This window comes from Zea mays, chromosome 5 (genome assembly GCF_902167145.1).
Source record: "Zea mays cultivar B73 chromosome 5, Zm-B73-REFERENCE-NAM-5.0, whole genome shotgun sequence".
NCBI classification, from domain to species: Eukaryota; Viridiplantae; Streptophyta; class Magnoliopsida; order Poales; family Poaceae; genus Zea; species Zea mays.
Genome location: NC_050100.1, coordinates 6,935,659 through 6,951,588, shown reverse-complemented (window position 1 = coordinate 6,951,588; position 15,930 = coordinate 6,935,659). Strand labels below are relative to the sequence as shown.

Sequence of the window (15,930 nt, the reverse complement as noted above, 5' to 3'; positions counted from 1 at the left end):
TCAATAGAATCCGATGGCTATGATTCACTGCTACACGTCAACTGCAGATATCAAGCCTCAAATTGGGAATGAAAACGGTCCAAAACGATCGAAAAAATAAGTAAATTATTTTTGTTTTCATTTTTTCTGTCATGACGAAAAACGAAAACCAACAATCAATAATACGAGATCGGTATTGTCGGTTATTCGAAAACGATCGAAAATCTCTACTAGTACTTATGTACTTACTGTAGGCGTTCACAGGCTACGTTCTGCCAACGGCTGACGCCTCCCTCTCCGCGACTGACGCCTTCCTCTCCAAGATCCTCTCCGCGACTGATGCCTCTGTCTCCTCCGCCCCATCCGCGCCCCTTCCATCCTCTCCGCGACGGGCGCGGACGCCTCCCTCTCCTCTGCCCCACCTCGCAACTCCATCTGTGCCGCCATCAACGGACTCCTCCGCCCTTCCATCCATCGACAAATCCGTGGGGAGCATCCGAGCATCTCGGGCGACTGATGCCTCCGTCTCCTCCGCCCCATCCGCGCCCCTTCCATCCTCTCCGCGACAGGCGCGGACGCCTCCCTCTCCTCTGCCCCACCTCGCGAGAGACGAGGTAGCGGGCTAGCGGGATGGCGTCGCCGGTTGTAGCGGATCTTCCTCGGCGTCCTCTCCTCCTCGGCCGCCACTCCCCACACTCGCTTCCCGTGGGCTGCGCGGGTGAAGGAGTGCGCGCGTGCGTACGTGCGGGTGGTTGGACTGGGATCTACTGCTGGGTGGGGCGCGGGATGGCGTCGTTCGCTGTGTCCGGCGCGAGGCTCGGGGTCGTGCGGCCTGGCGGCTCGGCGCGATCTGGCGGGGAGCGGAGGAGTGAGGTGGACTTGCCGTCGTTGCTCTTCAGGAGGAAGGACGCCTTCTCTCGTACGGCTCGCTCCCTCGCTCGCTCGCTTCCCCCTCCCCCTCTATTCTTAGTCGGCTGGTCGCCGGCTCTTTTTCGCTTTTCTCCCTCTACGCTTGTGTGGCGTTTGTGCTGGCCTGGATCCTGAGTGGTTCTGATTATCATACGTGCACGCATTTTTTTCTTATTCCTATGTCTGTATTTCGACCAGTGGAAGCCATCGAGCGCGGTTCCTAAACTCGGATCCTGCATTTTGTTGCGGCGATATGCGTCAGTGTTTCCGGTCGCTGCAGCGATACTTCCAATTTTTGTGCCGATGGGTTTCCTCGTTTTCTTCTTATTTTGTTTCCTCGTCGTCGCAGCCTGCAAATTGGTGGTTTCTTGGATCTTATCAGTGGAGCTGGCTTTGGAATTTGCAGGCACCGTTCTGAGCTGCGCTGGTGCTCCTGGAAAGGTGCTGGTGCTTGGAGGTGGCAGTGATGACTTGCTTTCCTCCGCAGAGCCTGTCGTGGACACTCAACCTGAAGAACTACAGATTTGATTGTCCCCTTCTGTGCCTCCATGGTACAAATGTCCAAATGTCTGATGAAATCAAGTTTGGGTTTCGCCTTTGCACTTTCATATCAGGCATTGTGCAAAGCCTCGTGAATTGTTGGTTAGAGTGCAGAGTGCAGACCAAACAAATTAGGCCTTCCAACGCCTCGGCCGCGTCTGGCGCCGCAGCTACCTCCTCTACGGCCCGCTGGGCACAGGCAAGTCCACGTTCGCGGCGGCCACGGCCAGGTTCCTGGGCTACGACGTCGACCTGTCTCACGCCGACGCTGCCGGCGACGACCTATGCGCGCTGCTCCTCCACACCACCTCGCGCTCGCTCGTCCTTGTCGAGGACCTGGACCGGTACCTTCAGGGCGGCGGCGGGGACACAGAGGCGCGCGTGGCCAGGGTGCTGAGCTTCATGGACGGCGTCGCGTCGTGCTGTAGCGAGGAGCGCGTCATGGTGTTCACCATGCGCGGGGGCAAGGACGCCGTGGACGCCGTGGTGGTGCGTCCGGGCCGTCTGGACGTGCACATCCAGTTCACGCTCTGCGACTTCGAGGCCTTCAAGGCGTTGTTCAGCAACTACCTGGGGCTCAAGGACCACAAGCTGTACCCACAGTGGAGGAGTGGTTCCACCGTCGGTAAGCAGATTCTGCTATAGACGGTTCAGACTTTCATAAAACACACAAACTCAGTACTGTTCTGAACTTCTTACCCCAGCCAGGTGTTATGAAAGAGATGGTGAACGCGGCAGTTGATTCAGACATTCAGCTTTGGACTCTAAGGACATGGAGGAAGAACTATTTCATATTCAGTGATCGGTACAGAGGAATGGGGATGGATATCGATGACATGTCGTACAAGTATGTCTGACCCCTTACTCTGACAATGCCATTTTCTGATTTCCTTCATTACTTCATCCACTTCTCTGTCTTAAGTCGGTAAGCAGTTTCTGTCTGTCATGTTATGTATCTCCAATTAGTTATATGATTTGTGACACTGCTTTGAAGGAGTTGCTTTCTTTGGGAGAGCGGATTGGTACTGTAAACACAGGCCTTTCAGACGATGTATTGTCCACGTGCCTAAACATGAGCCTCTACATGCCACAACTTTAGGTTCTCATGAAGATTGTGAAACAAAATGTAGTGTGTGCCAGGCAAGTTTATTTGTATCAGATTCTTGTATATCAGGATGTTAGTTGAAACCTCTAAATTTTTTTCTATTGCGTGAATTTTGTTCTCAGGAGGAGTACCATTCCACTAGCTGAACCATCTCTACGCCGATAGTACCATTCCACTAGCTGAAACATGACGAACGATCGAGCGATGTATAATAAAGGGGGTACGGTTCCTTTTTAACTTATATATTTCTCGATCTTTTGACTAAAATAAATCGTAATATTTATTCTATCAGTTTAATGTCTGGTATATAGACAATATATTCACTTTGATATTAAAATTATTTATTATGAATATTTTTTGTGGGGAGGGTCTACCACATTAGCTTATTGGACCCTCTCGTGTCGCTCAACCACTGTACTGCTAATAAAATCTATTCTACCTTATAATTGTGTACTGTCACAACGTACGAGCATTTACCTATGGGGCGATATCCATGTTTTAATATTAAAAAGATTCAATGCTTTATGTGGCATACATGTCAGTCATTACTATTATCGTCTTGTTCAAAGCTATTGGATCCTAAGTTCTCACTTGGTGCTATGCTTTGCTGGTAATTGGATACACCTTATCATCTGTAAACTGCGTGATAAAATATAGTTCATTGTTGGTTTTATTTAGCGGCAATTACGTCCAATAATCATGGCTAATTTTTTAAAATCAAACTCCTTGGCGTCGGCGAGGACCTCTTGCTCCGCATCTGTGATGCCATTGTCAAGGGCTACCACGATGTGAAGCCAGGGTGGACGTGGTTCAGCTTCGCCTACTACCTATCCCACGACGATTTATGCTTCGTCCTCGCTGTCATCCTTCCACTAGACCAAGTATTCAACACAAAATCAAATATACAATTAGCACTGTGTTAGTTTTTTCATTTTGAATTAGGCTCAAGGAGTGAATATACAATTAGCACTGAATTAGGCTCTTAGTTTTTTCATTTTCTTTTTTAGATTTTAATTACCTTTTGTCTCAAGGAGTGAATATCCCACAGACCAAACAAGAAGGAGCGAGAAGACGATGGCCCACTCCATTCCTCAAACCAAACAGGCCATTACAACATGCTTCCAAAAAATACCTGTCTTTTTCATATTCTTATTTAGAAATTAGATCATGTTGCTTTTGCATCATAAGAAAAAAGTAGCCATGATTATTGGCCCCTGAAAACAACGAACCATAAGCATCATTGTGACCCATCTCACCTCAGCATCCCAGATATGGCCAGTCATCAAAGAAGTCTGATGTGTTTGGATTTGGGGTTCTGTTAGTCAAGTTGATCACTGGTCAGAAGGCTTGGATTTTGGAAGAGTAGCAAAACAGAAAGGTAGAGTCGCGGACTGGGTAAGCATGCATCTTGTGTTTACTTATCCAATTTCAGATTATCTTTAAAACTTATAGATGAAAATCGCCTATGTTTCCTTTATTATATTTTATACCTTGTTTTGCTTTGCCCTTCAGTTCAGTCTCTTGAGAGTTCTTTGAGAATTGCAAGCTTCTGTCATTGCCATGACCATGTTTCCAGGTTAAAACTTCATCAAGAAAAGCAGCTAGGCATGATGGTGGACAAAGGCCTGGGCATTTAGGACTGCTTCTCAGTGTTAGATCTACTCTTGCATGGACGGTTATGAACAAGGATGAATAGTTCAATTACCGGCAGGTTATTTTACCTATTTTACCAATCACAATGATGCTTCCTGGAATCAAAACAACTATCTTCCGAACAAATCATGGAACTTTCAAACCTATAATATCTTCATACAGAAATCAGAACTGAAGGTTATGAGCAATGATGAACTATGTTCCGACCGTCCCGTTATATGAATTGTGTCAAGGGTAATAACAATATTAGTTTGGATGGAGCAGGAACAAGCATTGCTGCATTGGAAACAATCTGGAATGCATTGGGCTTTAACGTGTCTGGGCGTAAGTGAAAGCTAAATGTATTCATTCAACTTGTAGTAAACTGTCTTGGTCATCTTATCACTGCAGCTGAGTTGTTCAGTGCGCTTAGAGGCCGTCTTTACGACAACAACAAAAATTTAGTAATGGCAATCTTGTCCACCATTGGTGGTCTTGCATCTGCTATGGGACCTTCTGTTGAAAAGTCAAGCAAGGTTTGGAACTCACTCACATGCTATCTATTTTTCTGCATGCTTACTACAATAACTAACAATTGTTTGTTTGTCATGAAGGGTATTTTGGCAGATGTGCTGAAGTGTCTAGGTGACAATAAGAAGCACATGCGAGAATGCACATTGACTGTTATAGATTCGTGGGTTGCTGCAGCCCAACTTGAAAAGATGGTTCCATATATTATAGTGTCTTTGGGTGATCAGAAAACAGGTTCAGAAGGGCGAAAAGATCTCTTTGATTGGTTGTCTAGGCATGTTTCAAAAATGGGTGATTCATCTGAGGCTTTGCCATTGTTCAAGCCATCTGCATCTTCTTTGATGGTATTAGTCTGAACTGAACTGATTTTATTGTTGTTTGTTTGATTTATATAAATGTTGTTCAATGGAGAGAATGTAATGGCTATACCCTTTTTTTGAAAAAGGTTAAATCTTCTGAAGTCCGCAAAGCTGCTGAATACTTTATGAATGAAATTCTCAGGAGCTGTGGCCAGGAAGTGGTATGTTTCATCCACCTATTGCTTTCATTCATCTTTCCATTTAATGTTGCAGCATTCTCCTGACAATTGAATTTATTGTTTGGCATAGGTGGGACGGAACTTGAAAGATTTGCCATCACCTACTTTGGCCATTGTATCAGAAAGGCTGAAATTGTCTACTGTACATGAAGGTGGTGTTGTACATATTGTGTATTGTAATGTACTCCATTCCAAATTATATGAAATTTCGGGTTTTCTATTTGTATAGCTTTTGCTATGCATGTTGATATACACGATGTCTAGATACATAGTAAGGGCAATGTATTTAGAAAAGCCAGCATTTTATAATTTGTCTTACTATTGTTGCTTCTTCCATCAGGATTTTCTGAATGATTTTCTGAATCTGTTAAGGTGGTGTCAACAAGCATGAGTTTGCCATCAAAAGCAGGTTTAAAGAACAATAAACATGGTCCTAACGATCATGGTTCTAATATGGGCAAACATGTGTCCCAAGTATAAAAATGGCAATACCAATTTCCAATATATTTATTTGCACAAATGCACATCCAACACATCCTTTGCAAGTAGCATGTCTGTATGGATCTCCTTTGCTTTCATAATATATTATCGTCTGATTTTAAGTGTAGGATTGCACTATCCCATTTAAACAAGGTTTATTTATGTGATATATAGGAACCGTAACAACGTGCGAACACCTAACAATTATTCGTAAAAATCGTATATCTACTCCTATTAAGTGGCAGAGGAGGGCGATGCCATGCCCTAGCCCAGAAGCCCCCTCGACCGTCGTCCTCGCCTGCTCGTCCCCCCTAGAAACCTCGATGTCGCCCCCCGTGCGAACTTCGCGCCGACAGTTTCGCCCGTTCGGCTCGCTCGCCGTTTCGTTTCGTTCCCCAATTCTTCTTGCACACATCTGATTGCGAGCCGAGACATAGAGCCAAAATTAACATGACACAAACGAGAATGCCAAATACTCGCAAGATCATCAACATTAGCACAAATATGGTTCACAGACTTATTATTGAAATCTAACAAAGAAAAGCGGAACAAGCCTCCGCAATCATAGCCTTTACCAATAAATTGTCCAGACTTGGACACAACTAATTTATTGGACTCTAAAACTACCTTGAACCCATCTCTACATAGAAGGGTTCCGCTAACGAGATTCTTGTGTATAGAAGGGACATGATGCACGTTCTTCAGCTGCACGATCTTTCCCGAAGTAAACTTCAGATCCACCGTGCCAGTGCCATGAACAGAAGCATGTGACCCATTCCCCATTAGCACGGAAGAATCCCGGGCGCCCTGATAAGAAGAGAACAAGTTGATGTCAGAACACACATGAACATTAGCACCAGTATCAAGCCACCAGCTAGGTGATTGAAATACTGAGAAGATGAAAGGTAAATTACCATACCCTTTGTCTTCCTCATTGCTAGCGACCACTGTGTTGACATTGCCCTTTTTGCCACGGCGATCCGCTCGATCGGGACAATCCTTGGCAAAATGACCCGCCTCGCCACATGCGAAACATGTCAATTCAGCCTTGTTCTTCTTCTTCTTGAAGTTGGTAGTTTTGTTGGGCTTGTTAGATTTTGGCTTTCCTTTGCCCTTGTTGTGGTTCTTCTGAACCATGTTGGCGCTGGAGTGGCCCTCGCCTCCTTTAGATCCCGTGTCCTTAGCCCGAGCTTTCTCCTCAACATCCAGAGACGCTATCAGATTTTCAACTGATATCTCCTGTCTCTTATGTTTCAGAGCTGTGGCGAAGTTCCTCCATGTAGAAGGCAACTTTGCAATAATGCATCCGGCCACAAATCGGTCAGGAAGGACTATCTTAAGGTGGTCGAGCTCCTTGGCTATACACTGTATTTCATGAGCTTGCTCTACAATAGAGCGATTATCAACCATCTTATAATCATGAAAGCTCTCCATGATATACAGGTCACTGCCAGCATCTGATGCACCATACTTAGTAGTAAGTGCATCCCACAACTGTTTCCCGTCTGTGTACTGCATATTCGCATCAACCAGACGGTCAACAAGGGCGCTAAGAACGGCTCCCGTGAACATAGTATTGGCATGGTCGTACTCTTTCTCCTGTTCAGGAGTCAGTGGACCCTCAGGTCTGCCTTTACTAACATGGAAGACATTCATAGCAGTAAGCCAGAGCGTGGCCTTGACTTGCCATCTCTTAAAGTGCATACCATTAAACTTTTCTGGCTTCAGCGCGTCGGCAAAAGCAGCCATAGAAAAACTAGGAAATTGTCTACAATAAGGTTTTTGGATTGTTGAATAATTAGACAAATTCCAATCTAAATTCCGAATATAAATCATGACCAAATCAGAAGAACTGAAATAAAAGCCAAATCAGATGATGCGTACTGATTAGACTTACTGATTGTTGGCGCGCGCCAGGATCAGCTGAGTCGACGATGTCAGAAGATCACGAGCAGTCGCGTGAAGACGCTTCCCAAAAACCTTATTCGCCCTCTCCTGGTGCAGGATCTAGAAGACGAAGGGTTCCGGAGACCTGCTCTCCTGATCGCAGATGCACCTCTGCGGTCGGGACGAAGGGAACTAAAAGGCGGCTCAGCTATGAAGAGAGGCGAAAGCTAACTGGGATCTGGGGATGATTTGGAGGCTGGCTGCCGGGCTCCTTTTATAGGGTCGAGTCCGCGACCCCCCGTGCTTATCCGCCCACGAAAATCTCGCAATCAGTTGAGATTTTGTAGCGATCGGTTAGGATAAGCGTAACAGCCAAGAAACCAAAAAATCAAACGGCAAAAGGTAGCCGCGCCCCCGCAAGGCGAGGGGCCGGATTTCGGCGGACCATTCACGCGTATGTCGTGCGCCCGCGCCCTTCGCCCCGCCCCGCCCCGGCCAGGCCAGGCGAGGCGAGCGCGCGCGCGCGTGTGGCTCTCCACACTCTCTCCTCTCATCCATGACCTGGTGAGTGAGTGTGGCTTCCATATTTAAGCTAGCTCTACTCCACAAGAGCTAGCAATATGGTGCTATTGGTTCCACCTATCCCTTTGCCATCCACTTATATGGGCTTTTGAGATTTTCCTGGGATTTATTTGAATAACTTAATTGGGCCAAGCCCATAAATCCTAACAGATTCACTATATAGTGGGCGATCTTTTTGGTTTGGGGCCCCTTTTGGTTTAGTTTAGGTTTTTTCCAAGGGGCTTCTTTAGGTCAGTACTATATGATATGATGATGCAGATGCAACCAGTGTTTTTGCCAGTGGGTCAGCCCAATTGCAGCCAGAAGTCAGAAACGAGCCTAGTTGCACATACCCCAAGGCCTAGCCCGGAGTTGCTCCCGGTAGGTGGGCCTTGCACCTCTGCATGTTCACCCAACACGTGAGACCACGGAAGAAAGAGTCTATTTGTCTTCACCGATTTTCAATAAAGTCCGATTCGACTCCCCCAATTAGAAAAAAATGCTCCTAAGGGCTAGTTTGCAAACTACATTTTTTCATTAGATTTCTATTTTCTCTTGAAAAAATGAACTAATTTTCTTTGGGTAAATAGAAATCCCTTATAAAAATGTGGTTCCCAAACTATCTATAAGCAAGTACAGTAGTTTGTTAATTTTTTTTTGAAGTTTCCCCGACTACTCATCGCTTTACATGGAGCAACACACAAGTACATTCACTGTATGTAGTGCAATAATATATTCGTTAACATGGTAATTCGTCCGGAGAACATGGAGTGAGCCCAATCAACCGGAAAGTTGGAACAAGACTCCCAGGAGAAAAGTACAATTCGTCGTGACGTCGGCGCAGAGAAAACTGCACTCAGATGACACGAGAGCTAGCGTGAGCCACTGATGTCAATGGGACTCGCATGCCCGGCCTCTACCGTCCCCCCTGCAACTTCCCTGTCGCGCGCTCGCCACTACTCGGCACTCGCCGCTCGCGGCTCGGATCGGATGTCGTCAGGCACCGAGAGGCACACGCCAGGAGATCGTCCATACCGATACCGTGCACTGTTCCTTGCACTTCCACATGCAACGACGTGTTTTGTACTCGCGTCGTACGTGTCGTAGTCTCCCTCCTCCAACGTGGCTATATATATGGCTCATGGTGCACGCTGCTGCTACGCAAACGCAACACGTCTAAGCTTAAGCTTAACCAGCATGATGGATCTGGCGGCCTACATCGCCATTCTCTCCTTGGTCTTCCTCTTCCTCCTACGCCGCGTCCATGGTCTCGCCAGACGCGACGGCAAGAGCAGGAGCATGCGGCGGCCGCCGCCGAGCCCTCCAGGCGCCGTCCCCTTCCTCGGCCACCTCCACCTGATCAAGAAGCCGTTCCACGCCACGCTGTCCGGCCTCGCGCAGCGCCACGGGCCGGTCTTCACGCTGCGCCTGGGCTCCCGCGACGCCGCGGTGGTGACGTCCCCGGCGTGCGCGCGGGAGTGCTTCACGGAGCACGACGTGACGTTCGCCAACCGCTCGCTGCTGCCCTCGCAGAGGCTCGTGACCTTCGACGGCGCCGCGCTCGGCACGGCCAGCTACGGGCCGCGCTGGCGCGACCTCCGCCGCGTCGCCGTGGTGCAGCTCCTCTCGGCGCACCGCGTCGGCTGCATGTCGGGCGTCATCTGCGGCGAGGTGCGCGCCATGGTGCGGCGCCTGCACCGCGCGGCTGCCGCGGCCGCGGGCGGTTCTGGCGCCGGCGGCGCGCGGATCGAGCTGAAGCGCAGGCTGTTCGAGCTCTCGCTCAGCGTCCTCATGGAGGCCATCGCGGAGACCAAGGCGAAGCGCCGGGACCCGGACCCGGAGCCAGACGCGGACGGCACCACCGACATGTCGCCGGAAGCGCAGGAGTTCAAGCGGGTCATCGACGAGGTCTTCCCGTACGTCAGCTCGGTGCTGTGGGACTACCTGCCGGTGCTGCGGTGGTTCGACGTGGCCGGCGTGAGGAGCAGGATCCTGGCCGCGGTGAGCAGGAGGGACGCGTTTCTGCGGCGGCTGATCGACGCGGAGCGGCGGAGGATGGCCGACGGCGTCTGCGGCGAGAAGAAGAGCTTGATCGCCGTGCTGCTCGCCCTGCAGAAGCTGGAGCCGGAGGTTTACACCGACACCGTGATCACGGCTTTCTGTTCGGTGAGGGATTCATTTTTTTTCGTTCGATTAATTTTTCACCGGATACTCGACTGGCTAGCCTAGTACAGAGACGGTGGTTCTCTTCTCTGTCACTGACGATGGTTGAACGTCGGATCGTTTTTTGAGAAGAACCTATTTGGAGCTGGAACAGAGACGACCTCGACCACAGTCGAATGGGCCATGTCGCTGCTGCTCAACAATCCAGGGACACTCGAGAAGGCACGAGCAGAGATCGACGCCGCTGTGGGGCACTCCCGCTTGCTCAACGCGGGCGACCTGCCGCGTCTCGGCTACCTCAGGTGCATCATCGCCGAGACGCTGCGCCTGTACCCCGCCGCGCCGCTGCTGCTCCCGCACGAGTCGTCGGCAGACTGCAAGGTCGGCGGCTACGACGTCCCGCGCGGCACGGCGCTGCTGGTGAACGTGTACGCGATCCACAGGGACCCGGCTGTGTGGGAGGAGCCGGGCAGGTTCGTGCCGGAGCGGTTCGAGGGCGGGAAAGCCGAGGGGCTGTTCGTGGCGCCGTTTGGGATGGGGCGGCGCAAGTGCCCCGGAGAGAGGCTCGCGCTGCAGACGGTCGGGGTGGCGCTGGGGTCCCTCATCCAGTGCTTCCACTGGAACAGAGTCGATGGCGTGGAGGTTGACATGAGCGAGGGCAGCGGACTGACGATGCCCAAGGCTGTTCCGCTGGAGGCTTTGTGTACAACTCGTGAGGCTATGTATGACGTTCTTCAGAAGATCTGATAGGACATTCACGGAGTGCGCACTCGTGAGCATGTTCAGGTCAACAAATGTAAGACGTTTTATAGACTGGCAGACAGAGAATAAGAGGAGGAAAAAAAAAAGGGCTAAGGAATGGTCTAATTCAAACGTGACATGACAAGCAGCTATCTCTGTTCGGCCCAGGCGAAATGGACTATGGTGTTTCGTCATAGAAACGTACATCCACAACATGTGGCAAACACAAAAGGCAACGATAGGACAGGACAGTCATGATGTACACGCGGTAGGGCGCCTTTGTGTCAGTCAGGTAAGATTTTTCAGCTTTTGGGTCTTCTGCGTCACAATAGGAAGCTTATGGGCAATAAGGTTCGGGTCCGCGTACGCTGCAGAGTCCGAAGGATATCCTTTCTGCATTATAGAAAAGAGATAAAAGATGGTGCCCACTTAATCTCATTCAAAGAAAGTGCTTGGTTCCAGCGATTTGCATACCGCAGACAAAGTAGCAAATGTTGCTTCCCTCCAGCAGCACTCACGAAGTACCACTGGCTTGGCTCCGTCGCCGTTTCCAAACAGGCAATGTAACCGAGTGTCTCTCAACCTCATCAGTACACCATCAACTCTAAGCTGTTAGGTCGACAGGCAATCATCAGTATGGACAAGCTGGTTCATATATGAAGATAAGTATCTTCAAAATCCTACATATGTCAAAAACTTGCATCTTAAACGTGGGGGAATACTGTTACACGGTTATATATTACTCCAACATATGACTACGTCTGTTTGGAGGATCTTCAGTTCAAACTTAGGCCTCAATAATTAATATTTGCCCCTTCAAAAGTTGTATCTTTTCTTGATCCATAGGATTACTTTAGCCTACCTTAACTTGCTTGGAACTTGAAGGCTTTGTCATTTTATTTCGAAGGGATCAGCATAAAGTCAGTCACAAGAGTAGTGAAGTTATTTAATGAACAGCTCTTCACAAGTTTTCCTGAAAAAAATATCGGCTTAAGAGGAACAGAACACTGGGCAACCATCTGAGTCTGAATTGTCACAAACTCACTACAAATCTAACAGGTTCCATCTTATTAGCAATACATCACCCTCAGAAATTGTCTTCATGTTAATGAGGCATCAAATCCAAAAAAAAGCAAGGTATTAGAACATACCCAAAAACGCAAAAGCAGAAACCAACCAGTTGGCATTACCCTCTGCACACACATACAATCAAGAAGCATATTAGTCAATGAGTTGAACAAAAAAGACAATGTTGTCACACACACATTACAGTTGAGGAAAAAGGAACAGATAAGCATCATTGGGGTCCACATACCACTCGCACAGTAAGAAATGAGATACCATTGTCAGCTAACTCATCTTCATACAAGATAACCTACATACATCCTGTCAGGGGTAAACCAGTATCCAGATAAATTATGAACCATCTGTTCCATCTCCATACCTCGTCGTAGAAAAGAATGGGTTCTTTTGCTGAAAGGGCAACAATGTCAATCCGATCATTAGTATCCTCCCAACACAAAGTGCCGCATCCATCTAAACTTGTTTGTGGCTGGAAAGGAAAGTATATGAACAAGAACTATTTGTCAGTGGATTATACCACTAAAATGTGAAAGGGCAGGGGAGTAGATATAAAAAATTTCAAAACTGATCAAACTAATTCAGCAGAGATCAGGTCCATACAGTGCCAGAGTTCACAACCACAGCATCACTCCCACAATATGGTGTCGTAAATGTATAGTCGTAGTCAAGTATAACCTGGTCAGAAGGCTTACTGCAAGAAAACAAGTTAAAACAACCCGTGCTTAGGCTTTTTAATGAACTCACAAATTAACGCATGATGTTTTAATTATCTGAACTTCTTTTTTCAGCTAAGACCAATATAAACACCTCAAACTGTGTGCTATTGTACTTTTCTTGAAACAATGCAAGATACAAAGTAAATAAATTTATTTAATTATTTCCATCCACAAATCTGTATTGTGAACATAACCTTGAAAACTTTAAGACAAAGTGGACTGCTTTCAAACAGGGTGGGTGATGCCAAACTAACCTAACATCTTTCACTACAAATGCTCGGTAGTACTGAATTGAGTACTAAAATGAATTACAGTTATAGATGACCTTCTGAACTTCCATTTTGCTGCAGCAGGAACCTCAACAGGTGGCAGTGCCTCTTTCTTCCATGCCTTGAGTGCATCAAGCGCATTAAAATGAAATTTGATGCCAGTTTGTGTATGTTGAAGTGACAAGAAACTCTCTCCAAAAACCATCTCAGGTAAATGTGTTGTTTGAAGTTCATCTTCAAAGCTGAAGAAAAATATAGCAAACATTAAAGAATTTAGCATTAGCTTTCCCTAGCAGCAATATTCATTTATTTAATACTAAAGATTTTACAGATGTAACACCAGTAGACACTTGATAGGTCCAATATTACTAGCAGCATACCGCACTTGCTTTAAAGTAGCAATGATTTAATAAAGCAATTCTAATTTTACTGTGCACATTTTCCTGACTGAATGTAACAATAGAAAAGTTGATATAATGACACGATTGGCTAATGATCAATTATCATTTATGTGACCAGGGAGGATCCATTGATGTGACGGCGGAGGATTCACAGTTGTAGCATCACCTCCAGTCCCCACCATGTGGAAATTGAATGCCAAGACAAGCATAGTGTGACAAAATTGAAACGTATGTGGATTCCATGAGTGACGAACAAAGAACTAATGTGACATGATTAATCAGATCAAAGGGAGGGAGAGAGGGAGGGTATGACAGACAGGAAAAGCACACACGAATTGGTTAAATACGCTGCCTATCGCGAGCCTGAGTCTAGGTTTCCGGTCTTCTACAGAGACGAATCGAAAGGACGGGGAGTTGAAGGGCTAGGGTTTTATGGTGGGGGTGGCTCGTACCGTTGCAGAGAGGCGGCGTTGAGGATAGGGCCTTTGTGGGACTGGATGACCCACCCCTTCACTCGCACGCCGCCGGGAATCACCTCCGCCCCCGCTGTCTTCAGCTCCGCGGCCGTCGGACCCTCCCACGCCGCCGCCGAAGCCATCGGCGTAGTTTGCTTCGCAGGGCGCTTGGACCGCTCCAAGCTGACGGAAATTCGCAGTTGCAGTGCAGTGCAGTGCTGCCCCGTTGTACTACTACTACAGCACCTGGCACTCTGGCTGTTATTTGTCGACCGTTCAATAGAATCCGATGGCTATGATTCACTGCTACACGTCAACTGCAGATATCAAGCCTCAAATTGGGAATGAAAACGGTCCAAAACGATCGAAAAAATAAGTAAATTATTTTTGTTTTCATTTTTTCTGTCATGACGAAAAACGAAAACCAACAATCAATAATACGAGATCGGTATTGTCGGTTATTCGAAAACGATCGAAAATCTCTACTACTACTTATGTACTTACTGTAGGCGTTCACAGGCTACGTTCTGCCAACGGCTGACGCCTCCCTCTCCGCGACTGACGCCTTCCTCTCCAAGATCCTCTCCGCGACTGATGCCTCTGTCTCCTCCGCCCCATCCGCGCCCCTTCCATCCTCTCCGCGACGGGCGCGGACGCCTCCCTCTCCTCTGCCCCACCTCGCAACTCCATCTGTGCCGCCATCAACGGACTCCTCCGCCCTTCCATCCATCGACAAATCCGTGGGGAGCATCCGAGCATCTCGGGCGACTGATGCCTCCGTCTCCTCCGCCCCATCCGCGCCCCTTCCATCCTCTCCGCGACAGGCGCGGACGCCTCCCTCTCCTCTGCCCCACCTCGCGAGAGACGAGGTAGCGGGCTAGCGGGATGGCGTCGCCGGTTGTAGCGGATCTTCCTCGGCGTCCTCTCCTCCTCGGCCGCCACTCCCCACACTCGCTTCCCGTGGGCTGCGCGGGTGAAGGAGTGCGCGCGTGCGTACGTGCGGGTGGTTGGACTGGGATCTACTGCTGGGTGGGGCGCGGGATGGCGTCGTTCGCTGTGTCCGGCGCGAGGCTCGGGGTCGTGCGGCCTGGCGGCTCGGCGCGATCTGGCGGGGAGCGGAGGAGTGCGGTGGACTTGCCGTCGTTGCTCTTCAGGAGGAAGGACGCCTTCTCTCGTACGGCTCGCTCCCTCGCTCGCTCGCTTCCCCCTCCCCCTCTATTCTTAGTCGGCTGGTCGCCGGCTCTTTTTCGCTTTTCTCCCTCTACGCTTGTGTGGCGTTTGTGCTGGCCTGGATCCTGAGTGGTTCTGATTATCATACGTGCACGCATTTTTTTTCTTATTCCTATGTCTGTATTTCGACCAGTGGAAGCCATCGAGCGCGGTTCCTAAACTCGGATCCTGCATTTTGTTGCGGCGATATGCGTCAGTGTTTCCGGTCGCTGCAGCGATACTTCCAATTTTTGTGCCGATGGGTTTCCTCGTTTTCTTCTTATTTTGTTTCCTCGTCGTCGCAGCCTGCAAATTGGTGGTTTCTTGGATCTTATCAGTGGAGCTGGCTTTGGAATTTGCAGGCACCGTTCTGAGCTGCGCTGGTGCTCCTGGAAAGGTGCTGGTGCTTGGAGGTGGCAGTGATGACTTGCTTTCCTCCGCAGAGCCTGTCGTGGACACTCAACCTGAAGAACTACAGATTTGATTGTCCCCTTCTGTGCCTCCATGGTACAAATGTCCAAATGTCTGATGAAATCAAGTTTGGGTTTCGCCTTTGCACTTTCATATCAGGCATTGTGCAAAGCCTCGTGAATTGTTGGTTAGAGTGCAGAGTGCAGACCAAACAAATTAGGCCTTCCAACGCCTCGGCCGCGTCTGGCGCCGCAGCTACCTCCTCTACGGCCCGCTGGGCACAGGCAAGTCCACGTTCGCGGCGGCCACGGCCAGGTTCC

The 15,930-nt window shown here is 48.7% G+C and overlaps 3 protein-coding genes across 3 annotated transcripts; 2 read left to right on the top strand and 1 right to left on the bottom strand.

Moving 5' to 3' along the window:
- Positions 1 to 9,326: 9,326 nt before the first annotated feature.
- LOC103625868 (cytochrome P450 81Q32) lies at positions 9,327 to 11,205 on the top strand. Its single transcript, XM_008646262.4, has 2 exons — positions 9,327 to 10,328; positions 10,458 to 11,205. Exons 1-2 carry the CDS (start codon positions 9,360 to 9,362, stop codon positions 11,070 to 11,072), a joined length of 1,584 nt encoding a protein of 527 aa, XP_008644484.3. The 5' UTR covers positions 9,327 to 9,359; the 3' UTR covers positions 11,073 to 11,205.
- On the bottom strand, positions 11,107 to 14,255 carry LOC109939389 (TIP41-like protein). Its single transcript, XM_020537860.2, has 8 exons — positions 13,988 to 14,255; positions 13,191 to 13,376; positions 12,750 to 12,840; positions 12,511 to 12,618; positions 12,382 to 12,441; positions 12,218 to 12,259; positions 11,541 to 11,675; positions 11,107 to 11,459 (listed from the first exon to the last, which is right to left on the bottom strand). The coding sequence occupies exons 1-8, from the start codon at positions 14,131 to 14,133 to the stop codon at positions 11,355 to 11,357; spliced, it is 873 nt and encodes a 290-aa protein (XP_020393449.1). The 5' UTR covers positions 14,134 to 14,255; the 3' UTR covers positions 11,107 to 11,354.
- Positions 14,256 to 14,853: 598 nt separating this feature from the next.
- LOC109939512 (uncharacterized) lies at positions 14,854 to 15,683 on the top strand. The gene is made up of 2 exons (XM_020537696.2): positions 14,854 to 15,164; positions 15,562 to 15,683. Exons 1-2 carry the CDS (start codon positions 14,876 to 14,878, stop codon positions 15,681 to 15,683), a joined length of 411 nt encoding a protein of 136 aa, XP_020393285.1. The 5' UTR covers positions 14,854 to 14,875.
- The last annotated feature ends 247 nt before the right edge of the window (positions 15,684 to 15,930 follow it).